The 14,559-nt window shown below is 51.0% G+C and overlaps 2 protein-coding genes across 5 annotated transcripts; both read right to left on the bottom strand.

Annotated features, from left to right (window-relative positions):
* Positions 1-218: 218 nt before the first annotated feature.
* Positions 219-665, bottom strand: UCN (urocortin). The gene has a single exon (XM_087436425.1). It carries the CDS (start codon positions 597-599, stop codon positions 219-221), a length of 381 nt encoding a protein of 126 aa, XP_087292551.1. The 5' UTR covers positions 600-665.
* A 1,129-nt stretch (positions 666-1,794) lies between these two features.
* Positions 1,795-12,488, bottom strand: MPV17 (mitochondrial inner membrane protein MPV17). 4 transcript variants are annotated; one of them, XM_087437000.1, is made up of 8 exons: positions 12,456-12,488; positions 11,876-11,950; positions 4,854-4,969; positions 4,542-4,634; positions 4,352-4,447; positions 4,072-4,104; positions 3,752-3,804; positions 1,795-2,732 (listed from the first exon to the last, which is right to left on the bottom strand). In XM_087437000.1, the coding sequence occupies exons 2-8, from the start codon at positions 11,943-11,945 to the stop codon at positions 2,663-2,665; spliced, it is 531 nt and encodes a 176-aa protein (XP_087293126.1). In that variant the 5' UTR covers positions 11,946-11,950; positions 12,456-12,488; the 3' UTR covers positions 1,795-2,662. The 4 variants fall into 4 exon arrangements, with proteins under 4 accessions (XP_087293126.1, XP_087293127.1, XP_087293128.1 ...); XM_087437002.1 differs by lacking the exon at positions 1,795-2,732 and adding an exon at positions 2,739-3,581; XM_087437001.1 differs by lacking the exon at positions 3,752-3,804.
* Positions 12,489-14,559: the final 2,071 nt, after the last annotated feature.

The raw sequence follows: 14,559 nt of genomic DNA, 5'->3' as shown, positions 1-14,559 counted from the left end.
GGCCCCACTTTCCCACAGGTTCCCACCCTGCCGGGGTTCCCCGCGCCCTCAAAACAGAGGCAAAGGCTCTTCAGCACTTTTATTAAAAACTAGTAACGCGGAGAGTGCTGAGGGTATCCCTGGGCGGTTCTAGTGCAGCGGGACTGAGTCAGTTCCGGTCACGCACGTCCCGGCCCGGGGGTGGGCAATGGAGGTCGAAGTTTTCGGGGTCCCGCGGATCACTTGCCCACCGAGTCGAATATAATGCGATTCTGCTCGGCGCGCTCTCGCTGGCTCTGCGTGCGCGCCAACTCCAGCAGGGTCCGCAGCAGGTGGAAAGTGAGGTCAATGGACAGCGGAGGGTCGTCCCGTCGCGGCCGCTCGTCCGCGGTCACGGATCCCCATCGCCGAGGTCCCGCGCGGCGCGGGAGGCGCTCCGCCAACAGCAAGATGAGCGCGCGGACTCCGCCGCCCTGGTTCCGCCCCCCGGGGCTCCAGCGCAGACTCGGGTCCTGGACCCCGGCCTCCGCCGCCTCCGGGTTCCACTGGCTGCTCCCCGAGCGCAGCTGTGCCAGGAGCAGCAGCACCGCCAGCAGCGCCGCGCGTCCCTCCCGCCTCATGGTGCCACCGGCCCTGGACACACAGGAGCAGCGCAGGGTGAGCTGCGCCTGGGGCAGTCGCAGGTGGCGCCACTCTCCTTCCGGCGTATGTCCAGCGCCCCCGCCGGGCCCCTGCGGCTGCCTCCCGGTGCCCACCACATTCCCTCCAGCCCCAGCCGCTGCCCAGTCCTGTGCCACCCTTTCTTCCCTCCCTCCCTCTTGGCGGGTCGCCGTGGGTGAGCTGAGCGCAGGGTCCCGGTGCTAAGGGAGCCCGGGCGGACGCTCCCAGCCACTCACAGGTTACCGGAGAGCGTCTGCATGGTGCAGGACGGAGCTCCAGTCTCGTCCCTCGGGGCGGGCTGAAGGCGCCTTGGGGAACACGGGGTCTGTCCCGGGACCGCCGCCAGCCTTATATAGCGCCAGGACAGCTCAGACTGACGTCAGCGAGGAACATGCACTGATTGTAGAGCAATGACGGCCGCAGCTTCCAGTCCAGCCAGTTGCAAGACCCCAAGGGGCACGCCACGGGACACGAGACTTCCCGTCTGTGGGGCTAGGGCTGGAAGCAACACCGGACTCAAGAGGGCGAGAAGCTGGCTGGAGCGTAAAGATTGCTCTGGGAGCCACAAGAGTCCTTCACCCGCTTATAACAGCCAGCAGTGACTAGGAGCCGGTCCCCAGACTAGACTAGTCTGGATCTCCAGTCTTCTCTGGTACAAGAAAGGGAGGCTGACCCGCGGGGCTGTCCGTGGTGCTGACGGTGAAGGTGTCCTCTGCCTCTAGAAGGGGCCAGAGGCACTGCGAGAACGCTGTGCTGCTCAGACCCAGTCCCTTGTCCCAGCTATCAGTTCTGTAAACTGAGACAATCAGGAGCACACAGCTGGCACTCATCTACCACATGGTACCCCCCAAGACGCAGCTGAGGCAGCCTGAGTCTGCCAGGATTCTTGATCTTATTCCAGCGCCAGGATTTCAATTCTAGGGCTGTCTGACTGAGGCACCATAAAAAGAGGCCCCAGGGTGCTTTCAGACCACAAAAGGCTGGATCATCTGCTTCTCAGTTTGTCCCAAAGTGGTAGTTTAGCCAAGTTAATTTTTCTCCTGGGAATCACAGCAGCAGCATTACTGTATCTTTGACCTCCAGGTTAAGATCACTGGGTAGGACGTAAGGAAACCTGGTGTCTCAGTCCATTCGAGATGCTCTAACACCATAAACTGGGAGACTTATAAACAACAGACATTTATTTCTTACAGTTCTGGAGGCTGGGAAGTCCAAGATCATGGTACAGGTAGTTTCAGTGTCTGGTGAGGACCTGCCTTCTGGTTCATAGATGGCACCTACTTGCTGTGTCCACACATAGCCTCTTTTACAAGGGTATTAATCACCTCCCAAAGGCCCACCTCCTAATACCATCACCTTGCTCATTAAGTTTTCACTATATGAATTTGGGGGGTATTCAAACATTCACTCTATAGCACATAGGTTCAAGTTTCTAATCTGCCAGTAACTTGTGGTGTGGATAGGCACCTCATTTCTATGGACCTCAATGTCCTCATCTGTAAAAGAATATTAAGTTTGGTAGTCTCTAGGCTTCTTTCTAGCTCTAGAAATTTTGACTCCCCAGTAGTTTTCTGTTAGTCTTACTCATTGCCTCTGCAGGTTCCAGGTTACATATTTAATGACATATTTACAGTGGTACCATATAAAGAATTTGAGAGGGTCCCCAAAGAACTGGAGCTACACTAGGGATGGGAAGGGTTAGAGAAACAGATGTGTCTATGAAGAGTGGGGATGAGTGGCATTTGTCAGGATATGGGTGTAAACTAAACTTGACAAGATCATATGGTTCAACAAATATTTATGGATGTGGTGGGTATAAGACTATTATAAAGGTTTTAGTGATTTCAAAAGGAGTCAGTTTACATTTTAGAGTGAAATGGGCCACTTAATAGCGCTAACCCCATTAAGTTCTGACTAGCAAATTAACCCTGTGAAAATGATGTGCCCTCTTTGAGGAGGTTGTCTGACCATTCTCGAGTCAAGCTGCGTCACTGCAAGGCGGAAACAATGGAGAGAGGCAGACTTAGAGCCGGTGTGCCTTCCAGGACAGGTAGGAGTTCCAGATAACAGCAACACACTGGACAACAGCCAACCTAAGGAACAGGAATGGCATCGTGGAGAAGAGGAAGAATGAAGAGCAAGCAAGGGGGAAGAGATGGGAAAGTGCAATGGAAAAGGAGGGATTATCTCCGAGAATGCCGAGATTTAGGTCTCCCTCCTTCAGCCCCCTATAGAAGGACGTATGGCTCAGACCAGAGGACAACCAGCTCAGGTTCTGGTGCTGTCCCAGAGCGGTCTCCTGGACAAGAGCCTCAAAGTTAAATACCCTCAGTAGCCACCTTGCCACATGGCCGTTATCCATACCCCTGTCCGGGCTCCTTCTAAATACACGTATCTGTCTGTCTTGTACCAGCTGAGGAGATATCATCTTCCAAAAATGTACTATCTGCCATGCAAAGTAGCACCTCCTTCTCTTTATTTTAAATTTTCCTTGCTTTAGTTTTCTTGCTTTAGTTTCAAAAAAGTTGCAAGGACCCTAATGTTTAAGATTTTTGGTTCATAAATCTAGATTCCTTATAGCTATGCTATTCATGTAAATTTTGACCACATCCCCTCTGAAGAGTTTCATATTTTTCCCTGTTCTCAAAGCCCTCCTCACCTCCAATAATTTTAACTACTCATCTTGAATTCCACTATATTTTTATTGTGGTTTCAGCAATTAGTTTTATTATTAGGGTAAAATAATACTTTGCAGTGGAGTAACCTGACGAGGTTCCTACTTGGCTCTTTGGTCTATCTTTCTGTCTAACCTAGGCCATAGCACCCCAGGCGCTGTCCCTACAGCAAAGGTAGAGAGCTCAGGTGGGATGGAGACCAGGGTTGTGGAGCAGGATCCTCCCTAGGAAGATGAAGGTCAGTGGGCAGACACTCTGTGACAGGTTCTGTAATGGGTAAGAAGTTCTGAATAAAATGCTAGAGTCTGAGGAGCTCTGATCAGGACACACGGTTCTACGGGGTCTAAAGAAGTTCAAGGTTGAAATGAATATCACTTCATCTACAACTGTTCATAATGCAGATCTTCCTTGAAGGGTGGGGTAGGGATCTGTCATACCTGTAATGAAGGGGGACCAGGTAGAAGTTGGCTAACTGCACAGCAGGCCAGAGCTACAAGAGAGAGAATGTAAATGTTGGGGGGCTGACTCCATCACCTGACCCCCAGACTCACTGCCTGGTCTAGTCTTATTCCAACTTCTGCAGACAAGAACAAATTGAACAACTGGGTGAGCGCTTCCCTGAGGATGTTCCCACACTGGGAATGAGGGAACAACTGAGGGATGTCTCAGGGACTTCTCTGTCAGGAGGACCCCAATCCCTGGGCACTTCTGGACTCAAGGAAGCAGGAAAACAGGCAGTTGAGGTGTCAGCTCTTACATAGTAGTTGGTGATGAGGGTGTCAGGGTAATCCTGAGGAGACAGAGAAGGAACAAGTTAACACTTCCATTTCCAAGCAGCTCCCACCTCCCAGTCTGAATATCACACACAGACTTCTGTTCAAAGAACACACTCCTGCACCACACCCGCCTCAGCTCCTCTCCTCCAGAGCCTGAGATCCAGCTGCGCTTCACCTTTCTCATTCCCCGGAAGCCTGCCTCATTCCCCTGGGCCTGCCAGTCTGCAAGCCAGAGATCTTCCCCACATCTGCCCAGCTCACCCGCTGGAGTTTGGCCCAATTGTCCTGGGCTGACAATCCATTGAGTGTTCCTACCAGTGGGAGGAAACAGCCTAGAAAACACGGGGCAAAGCCCCCCTAGGGAAGAGAAATGAAAGCGCTGTGAGTACCTAACCCTCGACCCACCCCCAGCACAGTTCACCCTTCTCAACTCCCTTTTCCTTCTGCTCACCTGATCCAACAGCATCTTCTTTAGTGCATCCACTTTGGTGGTGCCCGGGATGAGCCGGTCCAAAAGCCTGTACCAGCCTCCTACTACAGGGCCCTGAAAGTAAACCCCAGAGAGGGGAGCAGGGAGGTGGCAAAAGGAGCACTTGGCTTTTACATCACAAAGTTCCTCCTCGAGTATTAGAAACCAAATCCCAGGGGAAGCAGACACTTGAGGTTGGCTCAGATGTGAGAGAGGCCAAGGGAAACTAAAGGATAACATGGAACTAAGACCACTGTCCAATCCACCAGCAGCCCTACTGTGGGCAGAACTTACCACAAAGCCACAGCCCAGAGAGACCATGGTCAGAGTCCGGCCAGTCTGGTGTTCCCGCAGACCTCGCCTCTCCACCAGCTGCTGTGAGATAATGTCACCTAGACCCATCAGGGACCCTGTGCAGGGTACATGGGTATAGTCAGGACACCTCCTGGGGACAGGCTGCCATTCCAAGGAGGGGAGGTAAGTCCCCGAATGAGGCTCTGGCACCCTGAGCCCAAGGGCTTAATTCTGGGGCAAATGGCTATTCCCCTCCTGTTGCCTTAAGGATGGTGTCACCTCCCTCCAAGGATGGTGATACCTCCTATGCGTCCTGTTAGAAACTGGGATGAGCAGCCTTGAGCAGGCCAGGGACTAAGAACTCTGCATTGAGCAATAAAGGGAAGTCAGAGTGAGAAACCGCAGATAGAGGAAAAAGACTCTAAGGTGCCAGGGGCTAAGAACCACAGACTATCAGAATTAGAAATGCCTTCCAGATCATTCCATCCAAACCTCTTATTTTAGAGGTATGGAAATGAAGGTCCAGGACCTCACATAACCAGTAAGTGGCAGGGCCAAGGCAAGAACCAGGTGGCTTGATTTCCTAGACAGTGTTCTTTCCAGGACACCACACGATGAATAGATCATGTGTAGAATGGTAAGGAACCCTGGGTTTTTTTCCCTCAGCCCAAGGTAAGACTCTGGCCATGTCCTTCACCTTGGTTTTGGGGAGTTCTATTTGTGGAGAACAGAAAGAATAACTCTTTTTCTAAAACACGAGTGCTCAAATGGTCCCAGCAGGAAGATGACTGGTTGAGCTGGTAAGAGTCCCCACAAGGAAGAGTCCTGGTCACTTCTTAGCACAATCAGGTAAACCCAGACTTCCCCATTCACAATCTCAGATTGAGCTGGCAATAGGTATTGTAGCCATTTCTCCCTCAGGCCTTTGCACCCACTTCCCCTCCCCTCACTTGCACAGACACCCAGCTCCAAGCAGCACTAGTCAGAAACCCACACCCATAAACCAAGACAGAAATCACCGCTATTTACAGAGCCTCTGTCAGTTATGGTGGCGTGATGGTTTCTAGCAAACACACACTAACTGGGCCACTTGGGAGTGACCATATGATCTCCAGCTCTCCTGTCCATCCCACTGAGTAATGAGAGCCCCCCTCCAGCCCTGTAGCCACCACTTTCCCTGTGCCCTCAATTAGCACTGGGCAAACACATCCTTCAACCCCATTCCTTGGCCCGGAGCTGGCTCTGACGTCCGTGCTGGCTGCACACTCACTGCTCTTCCCCCACACCCTCTGCACAGCCCTGCCCTGAGCAGTCTCATCAGAGGCAGCTGGGTAAGGCTGACAGCTAGGACTGGGGCTGAAGCTGGGGCACCCAGAGGTGACCCAGTCTGCTGGCCTCAGCTGCTGGCACTCCCAGCCATGGAGCAGTTCTGGGACCCCCAGCACACCCATCAAGGCAGCCCTGCTTCTTCTCCCACAGTGGCGGAGGCTCTTCCCAGAACAGGGCTAGACATGACCTCCTAGAGGGCAAGGACATACTCTTAGACATCTCTGTTCTCTTATCCCCTGCCACACCTAACAGAGCCCCAGGCAGGCACTCTGAAAATATACCAAGGAAATATGTCAAATGTATTGCTCCAAACAACAGGACTGCTCTGGGAAGTCTAGCCTGAGGACCATAGGTCAGGCTCAAGGCGTGAGGACCAGTGGAACTGAAGGCTCGCTCCCCACTCATGCAGTCAGCACTTAACTCCCTATCCCCCTCTGACAACTTGGGGTCACCAACTGCACTCTTGGGGAGGGAGGAGCTGCTGTGGCCATGCATAAAGGGCAGAGTGACCCTGAGAAGGCCCGGCAGGGTAGAATAAAAGGCAGTCACTTCTTAATTGAAGGGACTAACAGTTTGACATTCTACTTTTGCAAGATGTTTACAGTTTACAAAGGGCTCTCACACATTTAATCCTCACACAAGGTCTGGGAGGTAGGAGTCACACCTCCATTTAATGTCTCTGAGAGATGAGGTGACTTGGTAAGAAGTGGAGTTGGGACCTGAACCCAGGCCTTCTCTCAGGGAGGAACAGGCGGCCAGGGAATTCCAAGCACAGGTTGAGACTTGGGCTCTGGGGCCAGTGGGCACCATGAGGCTCCTGTAGCTGCTACTGGCAGGGGGTTCCTGCCCAAACAAGGCCCCAAAGGCCCACATATCAAAGACACTTCATGAACTAATGCTCTTCCTCTCTCTTTTACTCCCCAGAATGTGACCACTTCTGTTCCTTGTCACCTTGTGGGGAGGGCAAGCAGCAATATTCCTGGGAAAGAAACAGTCATAAAGAGAAGTGTGTGTTTTCACTCTTCATGGCTTGCCAACAGTCACACAACAAGCTAAGGGCAGACGAGGAACGAAAACTAAAGTCCCTGACTTCTAGCCCCATAGTCCTGGAAGCCTGCAGCTTTTGAGAAGGATGGATTCCAGGCCCCCAAACTGTGCCCATCAAGCCTGAGGGACTCCCAAGCAAAAGGGCAGCCACAGGAGTGAGTAGGTGGTGTATAGCTCTGTAGCCCCTGCCAGTTCTGCCCATTTCAGCCAGAACAGTGCCCAGAGGTTCCTCCTCCACCTACAGATCATCAGGCCTCCCGGGCCAGCAGCAACTCCAGGGTAGTCTATGGCTTTGGTCGGAGCATAGAGCAAAGCCCTCATTTCCAGTCCAAGTGATTGTCTGAGCAGGAAGGGCTGACGTTCAGATTCCTCATTCCACCTTCCCAACACCAGAGCCCAAGCAGACCACCCCAGGCTCTGGGAGTCCTTCTGGACTTATTTGGTTGGTCTGGATCTTCCAGTGCTCTGGCTCCCCCTTCCTGGGACTTGTTTCCAGGGGGTTGGGGCTTGAGGCCTGCAGAGTCATAATGCCTGAGCCCCGATGGGGCAGGGCGAGGGGCTGCCGGGTAGTGATGCCCCAATGCCAGGCTGGGCGCAGAGCCCAGCTGGCAGACGCTGGCGTGGGTGTGACATCATACTCCTGGGTAGGTGCCAGTTCTTGCCATCACTCGCCACCAGATCAGCAGAGTAGGGGGGTGGAGGAGAGCCTACCTCTGAGCACAGATCTATTTGGGACCACCCCCTGCCCACTAGTGGAAAAGCCCTAAGTTCATACCCTCTTCTTAAGCACAGGTGGGGATAAATTCCCTACTTCCCCTATTTTGTTCCTCTTCTGGCTTTTGTGTTTGGAGTCTTAAATGCATGAAAATAAAGTGTTAATGGAAGATGAGAAGGCAGAGGGGCAGGAAGTTGGAATGAGGAGCAGGAAGTGTGTCCTTGAGTGTAGGAGGCCTGGGTCGGCAGGTATAGGTACTGGCATGGAGCCAGCAGTGCTGTCGACTCATTCCGCCCCCAAAGTCTCCAATAATTAAATAGCGGCCTGGGGTAGGGGCTTGGTCTGCCAGAGCCTAGCGGGAGCTGAAGTCCAGCAGTGAGAGGGGAGAGTGCATCCTCTGGGATTGGTCTGAATGCTCTCTCCATTCCTGGCCTGAACCCATCCTACGGCTAGAAAATGAGACAAACTGGAGGATTCTGCAGCTTGTCACGTATCTAAGCCCAGACCTGCTGGGGCTACACTCAGCATTCTGAGGCCCCAGGCGTCTCAAGCAGAGGGCAGTACACTGGGGAGTGCCCCAGGTTCTAAGGCCAGCTACACTACTGACCATGTGAGATCTCAGTGCATGTCACTCCCCCCTCTTGCCTCAGTTTTCTTCTCTGTAGTATCAGGGGCTGGAATGGATGGTCTCTAATGCCTAGTGAGCTCTCACATCCTGGCTTAATTCAGACTCCAGGGAAACTAGTGTCTGTAGAAATTCAACTGCTCCCACAGCAGGACCAGGGTAGCCTAAGATGGATGGAGCTGGGCCCTGGGCCCACTGGAGACCGGAAGGGCCCTCAAGAAAGAAGAGGATAAGGCTGACTCAGACTCTGCAGAACACGCAGCAGACCTTTGCCCAGGCTGCTGTGATCTTTTTTTTTTTTTTTTTTTTTTTTTTTTTTTTTTTTTAAAGATTTTATTTATTTTATTTTTTCCCCCCAAAGCCCCAGTGGATAGTTGTATGTCGTAGCTGCACATCCTTCTAGTTGCTGTATGTGGGCCTCGGCCTCAGGATGAATGGAGAAGTGGTGCCTCGATGCGCACCCGGGATCCGAACCCGGGCCACCAGCATCGCAGCGCGCGCACTTAACCACCAAGCCACAGGGCCGGCCCCAGGCTGCTGTGATCTTGATTCTGGCTTGGCCAAAACTGGGTGGGTCAGACACTTCTTTTGAACCATTTCAGATCTTCTTGATCCACTTATCTCTTACTCCAGCCAATACCGCAGTTCCACCTGATGGATCCTTGCCTTAGGCCTATGCCATACCTGGGTCTATGCTGCTGATGCTTTCTCTGGGAACTATGCATGTGCAACCCGGTATTGCTTAAGCGTTACATCCCATGTGGCGAACTTTTGACCAATGTGGGATGTGAGCTGGTGGGTAAAAGTTTCTCCTTTTCTCCAGAAAAGACTATTCACCCATATAGTCCTAAGAAGCATTTCAAAGAGCTTCTCTGTCAATTTTAAGGGATTGAGTGGCCAGGTGCCCTAAGCAGTGTCCAATTTGATAAGGCATCCTTATATCGGCTCTCCCTCTTCCCACCATGGGATCACTTCCTACTCCCTTACAAAGTACCTGCACAGAAGCTTCAGGGTCTGCTTTTTGGAGAACCAAGGCTCACACTTACGGCAAGTGGAACAAACCTAACCCAACACCACTATAAAAAGAATAGCTTGTTGTGCCTGGGTTGCAACACTCATAGAAAGGGCATACCCCTAGAGCCTTTTAAGTTTATTGAGGATTTTTTGATTTCTAAAGCCTTTTCACAGAGATAATTCCTACACTGACTCTGTGAGGTCACAGAACTAAACTCGAGTTCTAAATGAGGAAAGCTCAGGCTTAAAGACATTTATTGACTTACCCTGGTTCACGCAGCTACTAAGTGCTTTTTTTTTTTTGAGATTCAAATCTTGTCTTCCATCCCCAAGTCTGAAATCTCTATTCTGTTTTCCAGTGTGATGAGCTATCCCACGCGACCTTAGGAACTGCTGTGCTGGGGACTAAAAACAGCTCAGTGAGCTAAACCCATCTCTCCCCTTTACTTGTAGTTTGATCCAAATACACTGAGCAGCAGGGAAGGAAAAGTCTGAAAGGTTTGGAAAAGTCTGAGGAAAGTGCTACCTAGAGACATCTTCAGGGCTGGGCTGAGATGTCGGCACAGCCTCAGGAAGACTGAGGCTGCACTTGGGCCCCTTGAGCTCTAGTTCCTGCCCTTGTCGGCTGCGGTTCCCTTGGGAGGGAAACACAAGGACTATCCTTCCCTCCCTATTCTTGATGGCCACGAGGGGGAACCTTCCTTCCGGCAGTTAGGGGCCCTAAGGGAATTTGAGGCTGGGCAAAGGGCCCAGCGTGTCAGTTCCCATCACAGCCACACAGTCCAGCATGAGTCACCACACACGCAGCCAGGTGAGTCACACAGGCTGATGGACACTCTGAGGACAGGACACGGGGTGGTCGGGCAAGGAGGCTAGAGATGGGCCCGGGGAGGAGCAAAGGAGGCCATCCCTTGCCCAGTCACCTAGTGAAGTTTCTAGTACTGATGTGGAGCTATTCCAGTAACAGGATCCCTGTGTCACCTGGCTTCCAGTAGCCCCCCATCCCTTTCAACAGTATTCCTCTCAGAAGCCCATGGTCTTCATTAAAATCCTGTTCCCTTCCTCTAAACATAGGGAAGACCCCATCTTAACCTGATCACTCTTGTACTGCCTGGATAGTCATAAGCCTTCTAATCCTTCCCCCTATAAAGCTTATTTATCTTTGTACCATCCCCTCTTATATTAGCTAATCTGCAAAAAGAAGATAGTAACAAATGCAGGTAAGTCACTGGGTTACCTTTGTGAGGTTGCTACTCAATCACTGGATTTGCAGTAAAAAAAATCCTTGATTACTGTATTATTTGGGGATACATACACAGGTAGTAAAACTATTAAGAAAAGCAAAAGAATGATACAAACAAAACTCAGGAAAGTGGTTATCTCTTGGGATATATGAATTAGGGAGAGGCACTCAGGGGTCTCAAAGCTGGGTACTGATACAAGATTATTCACTTTTAATACTATTCAAACAGTACATGTCTTAACTGCTCTTTTGTATGTTAAGATACATTTCACAAAAAAATACTAAGGAAAATAAACTGGGTAAGAGTCCATATTCCAGCACTTATTAGGGGTGTGATCTAATGTGGACATAAGTAATCCTAGCTTGCAGAGCTCTGTGGGGACCCTGTGAGATAATGTGTTTGAAAGTGTTTTGCACACTGTAAAATGTTAGCGGAATGTTTGTTATTGTTAGTTTTTTATATTAAGGCCTTCTGGGGCAATGCCTTTCTCCTTAAGGGATGACTCCTCAGCTTTTTTTTTTTTTTCTGAGGAAGATCAGCCCTGAGCTAACATCCATGCCAATCCTCCTCTTTTTGCTGAGGAAGACTGGCTCTGAGCTAACATCTATTGCCAATCCTCTTCCTTTTTTTTCCCCAAAGCCCCAGCAGATAGTTGTACGTCATAGTTGCACATCCTTCTAGTTGCTGTATGTGGGACGCTGCCTCAGCATGGCCAGACAAGCGGTGCGTCGGTGTGCGCTGGGGATCCGAACCCGGGCCGGCAGCAGCGGAGCGCGCCCACTTAACCGCTAAGCCACGGGCCGGCCTCTTCCTCACCTTTTTGAGGACTTTCAGATCCTACTTCACAGCTAGGCCAACTATGCATACCCCTTTCCTTAAGAACAGCCTTGGGGATCCACCCTCCAAAAGAGACTGGGGACAGCTTGGAATGAGAGACAGCCAACCCTTCAAAGAGGCTGAATAGAAGCAAAAAATGAGGTGCGGTGGGGTGAGCTTCTGCCTCCCAAATCAGCCTGCTCTGGTCCCACTCAGGTCCCAGAAGACTCACCAGCTGTCAGGACCTGTACTTTCCACGGGTGAGCAGTCAGGGCCCGCTGGTATGCCCGCCAGAGTGCCATGCTTCCTGTCAAGCCAAGAGGAGAGGGGTCACCCCCACTGCCCTTCCCCATAATTAAAGAGGCGCTTGACTTTCCCTGGTGCCCACTCCTCCCCTCCTCCCTTCCAATATGTCCTTAAGTGGCAGAGGCCTCAGGAGGGATGCTTCCTGGACAGCTTCCTGTCACAGGAGTCGCCTTACACAATGCGGGAAGAGAGGAAGGCTGTGGGCAGCTATGGAATCCCGGTGGCAGGCACTCGCCACCCCACCCCTAGCCCTGAAGCAGGGCCACCTGGGGTCCTCCGTCCCGACCGAGACACTCATGAGCACAGGTTTGCTCTGACTTTCACCCAGAGCCTGGTCGGTTCCAGGATTCAGACTCTTAGTTGGAACAGCCTGCATCCTTCCTGAGTCCAACTCCACACGGGATATAGGGCCTATCACTCCCTGAGCCTGGAACGGCCACAGGCAGTGCGGCTGCTCGTGGCGCAGGGCACTTTGAGCCCGTGACTGCGGAACGCCGGCTACTCACCTGGCACGAGCTCAGCCCCTCCCTCGAGACCTGAGCGGGCAAAGACTTCCGCCGCAAGCCCCGCCCCTTCCTGCCGGCTGTCTGAGAGGCTTTCCTCTGCACCCAGAGCAGGAATGGGAGTGCACTGAGCTTCTAATACCCATGCAGAGCGGCTCAGCTCGGTCTGTTAGCAACTCCTTTTCCAAGTGGACTGTGCCAGGTCTTGGTGTGGGGCCTGCCTTCCATACTTCCTTCCACCTGGGTCAGACCTCTGCCTCTGCCTGCCCCTTCTCTCCCCTACGTCCGAGCCTCTCAACCTGGATAGACCCTCACTGTTCCCGCATCTGGGAGCTGGCCAAGGTCCTGACATCCTTCTGTGTCAGGGATCAGTTTGGAGACTATAAGAGAGAGGTTAAGTGCGTGCATGTGTTATTTTTTATCTTGAGGTCTTCACTCGCCTCAATCGTGAGCTTCTAAATGGGTGGCCCTGGGTCTTGTTCATATTTGTCGTCCTCATAGCAACTAGTTCGGTGCTTTGTCCACAATAGCCTTTAGAAATGCTGCATAAAGATGACTCCTCCATAGAAAGCTAGGGATTATAGAACCTCAGAAGGTTTAGATACTGGTTTCATAAGTAGCAGGCTATGCAGCCTTCGTCATCACTAGACTTAAACTTAAGGTTCCTCATTTGTGAAATGAGGGAGTTAGATTATGTGTTTTTCAAACTAGGCTCCTCAGTTTTAAGGGTTTATAAGGAGATGTTTGGGGCAAGAGGAGGTATCACTACAGGTTCTTCTTTACCTCAACTGTAAAAAATATATATATATACTTCTAGAGAGAGCCACTTCTAAACAAAGGGGCTCACAACTAAAAGTGTTTAAAAACCAACAGATTGGGCCGGCCCCGTCGCTTAGCGGTTAAGTGCACGTGCTCCGCTACTGGTGGCCCGGGTTTGGATCCGGGCGCGCACAGACACACCGCTTGTCTGGCCATGCTGAGGCCGCGTCCCACATACAGCAACTAGAAGGATGTGCAACTATGACATACAACTATCTACTGGGGCTTTGGGGAAGAAAAAAAGGAGGAGGATTGGCAATAGATGTTAGCTCAGAGCCGGTCTTCCTCAGCAAAAAGAGGTGGATTAGCACGGATGTTAGCTCAGGGCTGATCTCCCTCACCAAAAAAAAACAAAAACAAAACAAAAATAAAAACAAAACAAAAAAAAACCCACAACAGATTAGGAGATTTCTTAATCCCTATCCAGCTCTAACATTCTAAAATTCTGTGAATATAGTACATCCTTTCTAGGGTGATAGAACTCCAAGATCCCTGTCAGGCTGGCAGTCTTTGCTTAACCACTTCCAGGGAGCCCACACTTCAGGAGGCAGCCATATCTGACTCTTTCAGGCTCTCTACCTGGCTAGCTCCAGCTCCGATTCACTCAATTCCTATATGATTAAAGCAGTGAGAATCCTGTCACAGACACTGGAGAAACCACAAGAAGGAAGCAAGAAAATCTGATGTCACATTTAACTAAAGGCTCCTATATGCAAAACACTGTGCTAGAGTGAATTTACACTAGTAAATGTAATAGGAGACCGAATGTGGTAGGTTGGGAAGTTGTATTCTGAAGTCAGATTGTCTAGGTTCAAATCCCAGCACCACTACTTAGTAGTTATGTGACCTTATTCAGACTGCTTGTCATCTCAGAATCTTATTTTTCTTCAACAAGTAAAATGGGGCAATACCTACCTCACATGATTAAGTAACATAAGCAAAGTATCTGAAATAGATCAAGTGCTTAATAAACACTTGTTTATCCTCTTTTCCTTCCTTCCCTCTTGGGAACACATGGGAGGGAGAATAATTTTTACTGGAGGAATGTGGGAAGCTCCTTGGTGAAGGTGGGATTTGAGCTGGGACATTGAAGGATGAATAGGTCTTAGGTGGAGATGTTGGAAAAGGACACTCTTGGAGGAGGGAATAATGTGAGCCAAGGCACAAAGGTAGAAAAGTGCAGGAACCAATGGGTAATATAAAGTGGATATGTGGGGAGGGAGGGTTGGAAGGGGAGTGGCCTGGGGAGAAAAAGGTTTATGGTAGTGAAAGAGACCAAGAGCTGAAA

The sequence above is a fragment of the Ceratotherium simum genome, chromosome 11, assembly GCF_057802395.1.
Source record: "Ceratotherium simum simum isolate JZ-2026a chromosome 11, ASM5780239v1, whole genome shotgun sequence".
Lineage (NCBI taxonomy): Eukaryota > Metazoa > Chordata > Mammalia > Perissodactyla > Rhinocerotidae > Ceratotherium > Ceratotherium simum.
The sequence above is the reverse complement of the archived record's forward strand: the minus strand, read 5'-3'. Positions and strand labels throughout refer to the sequence as shown.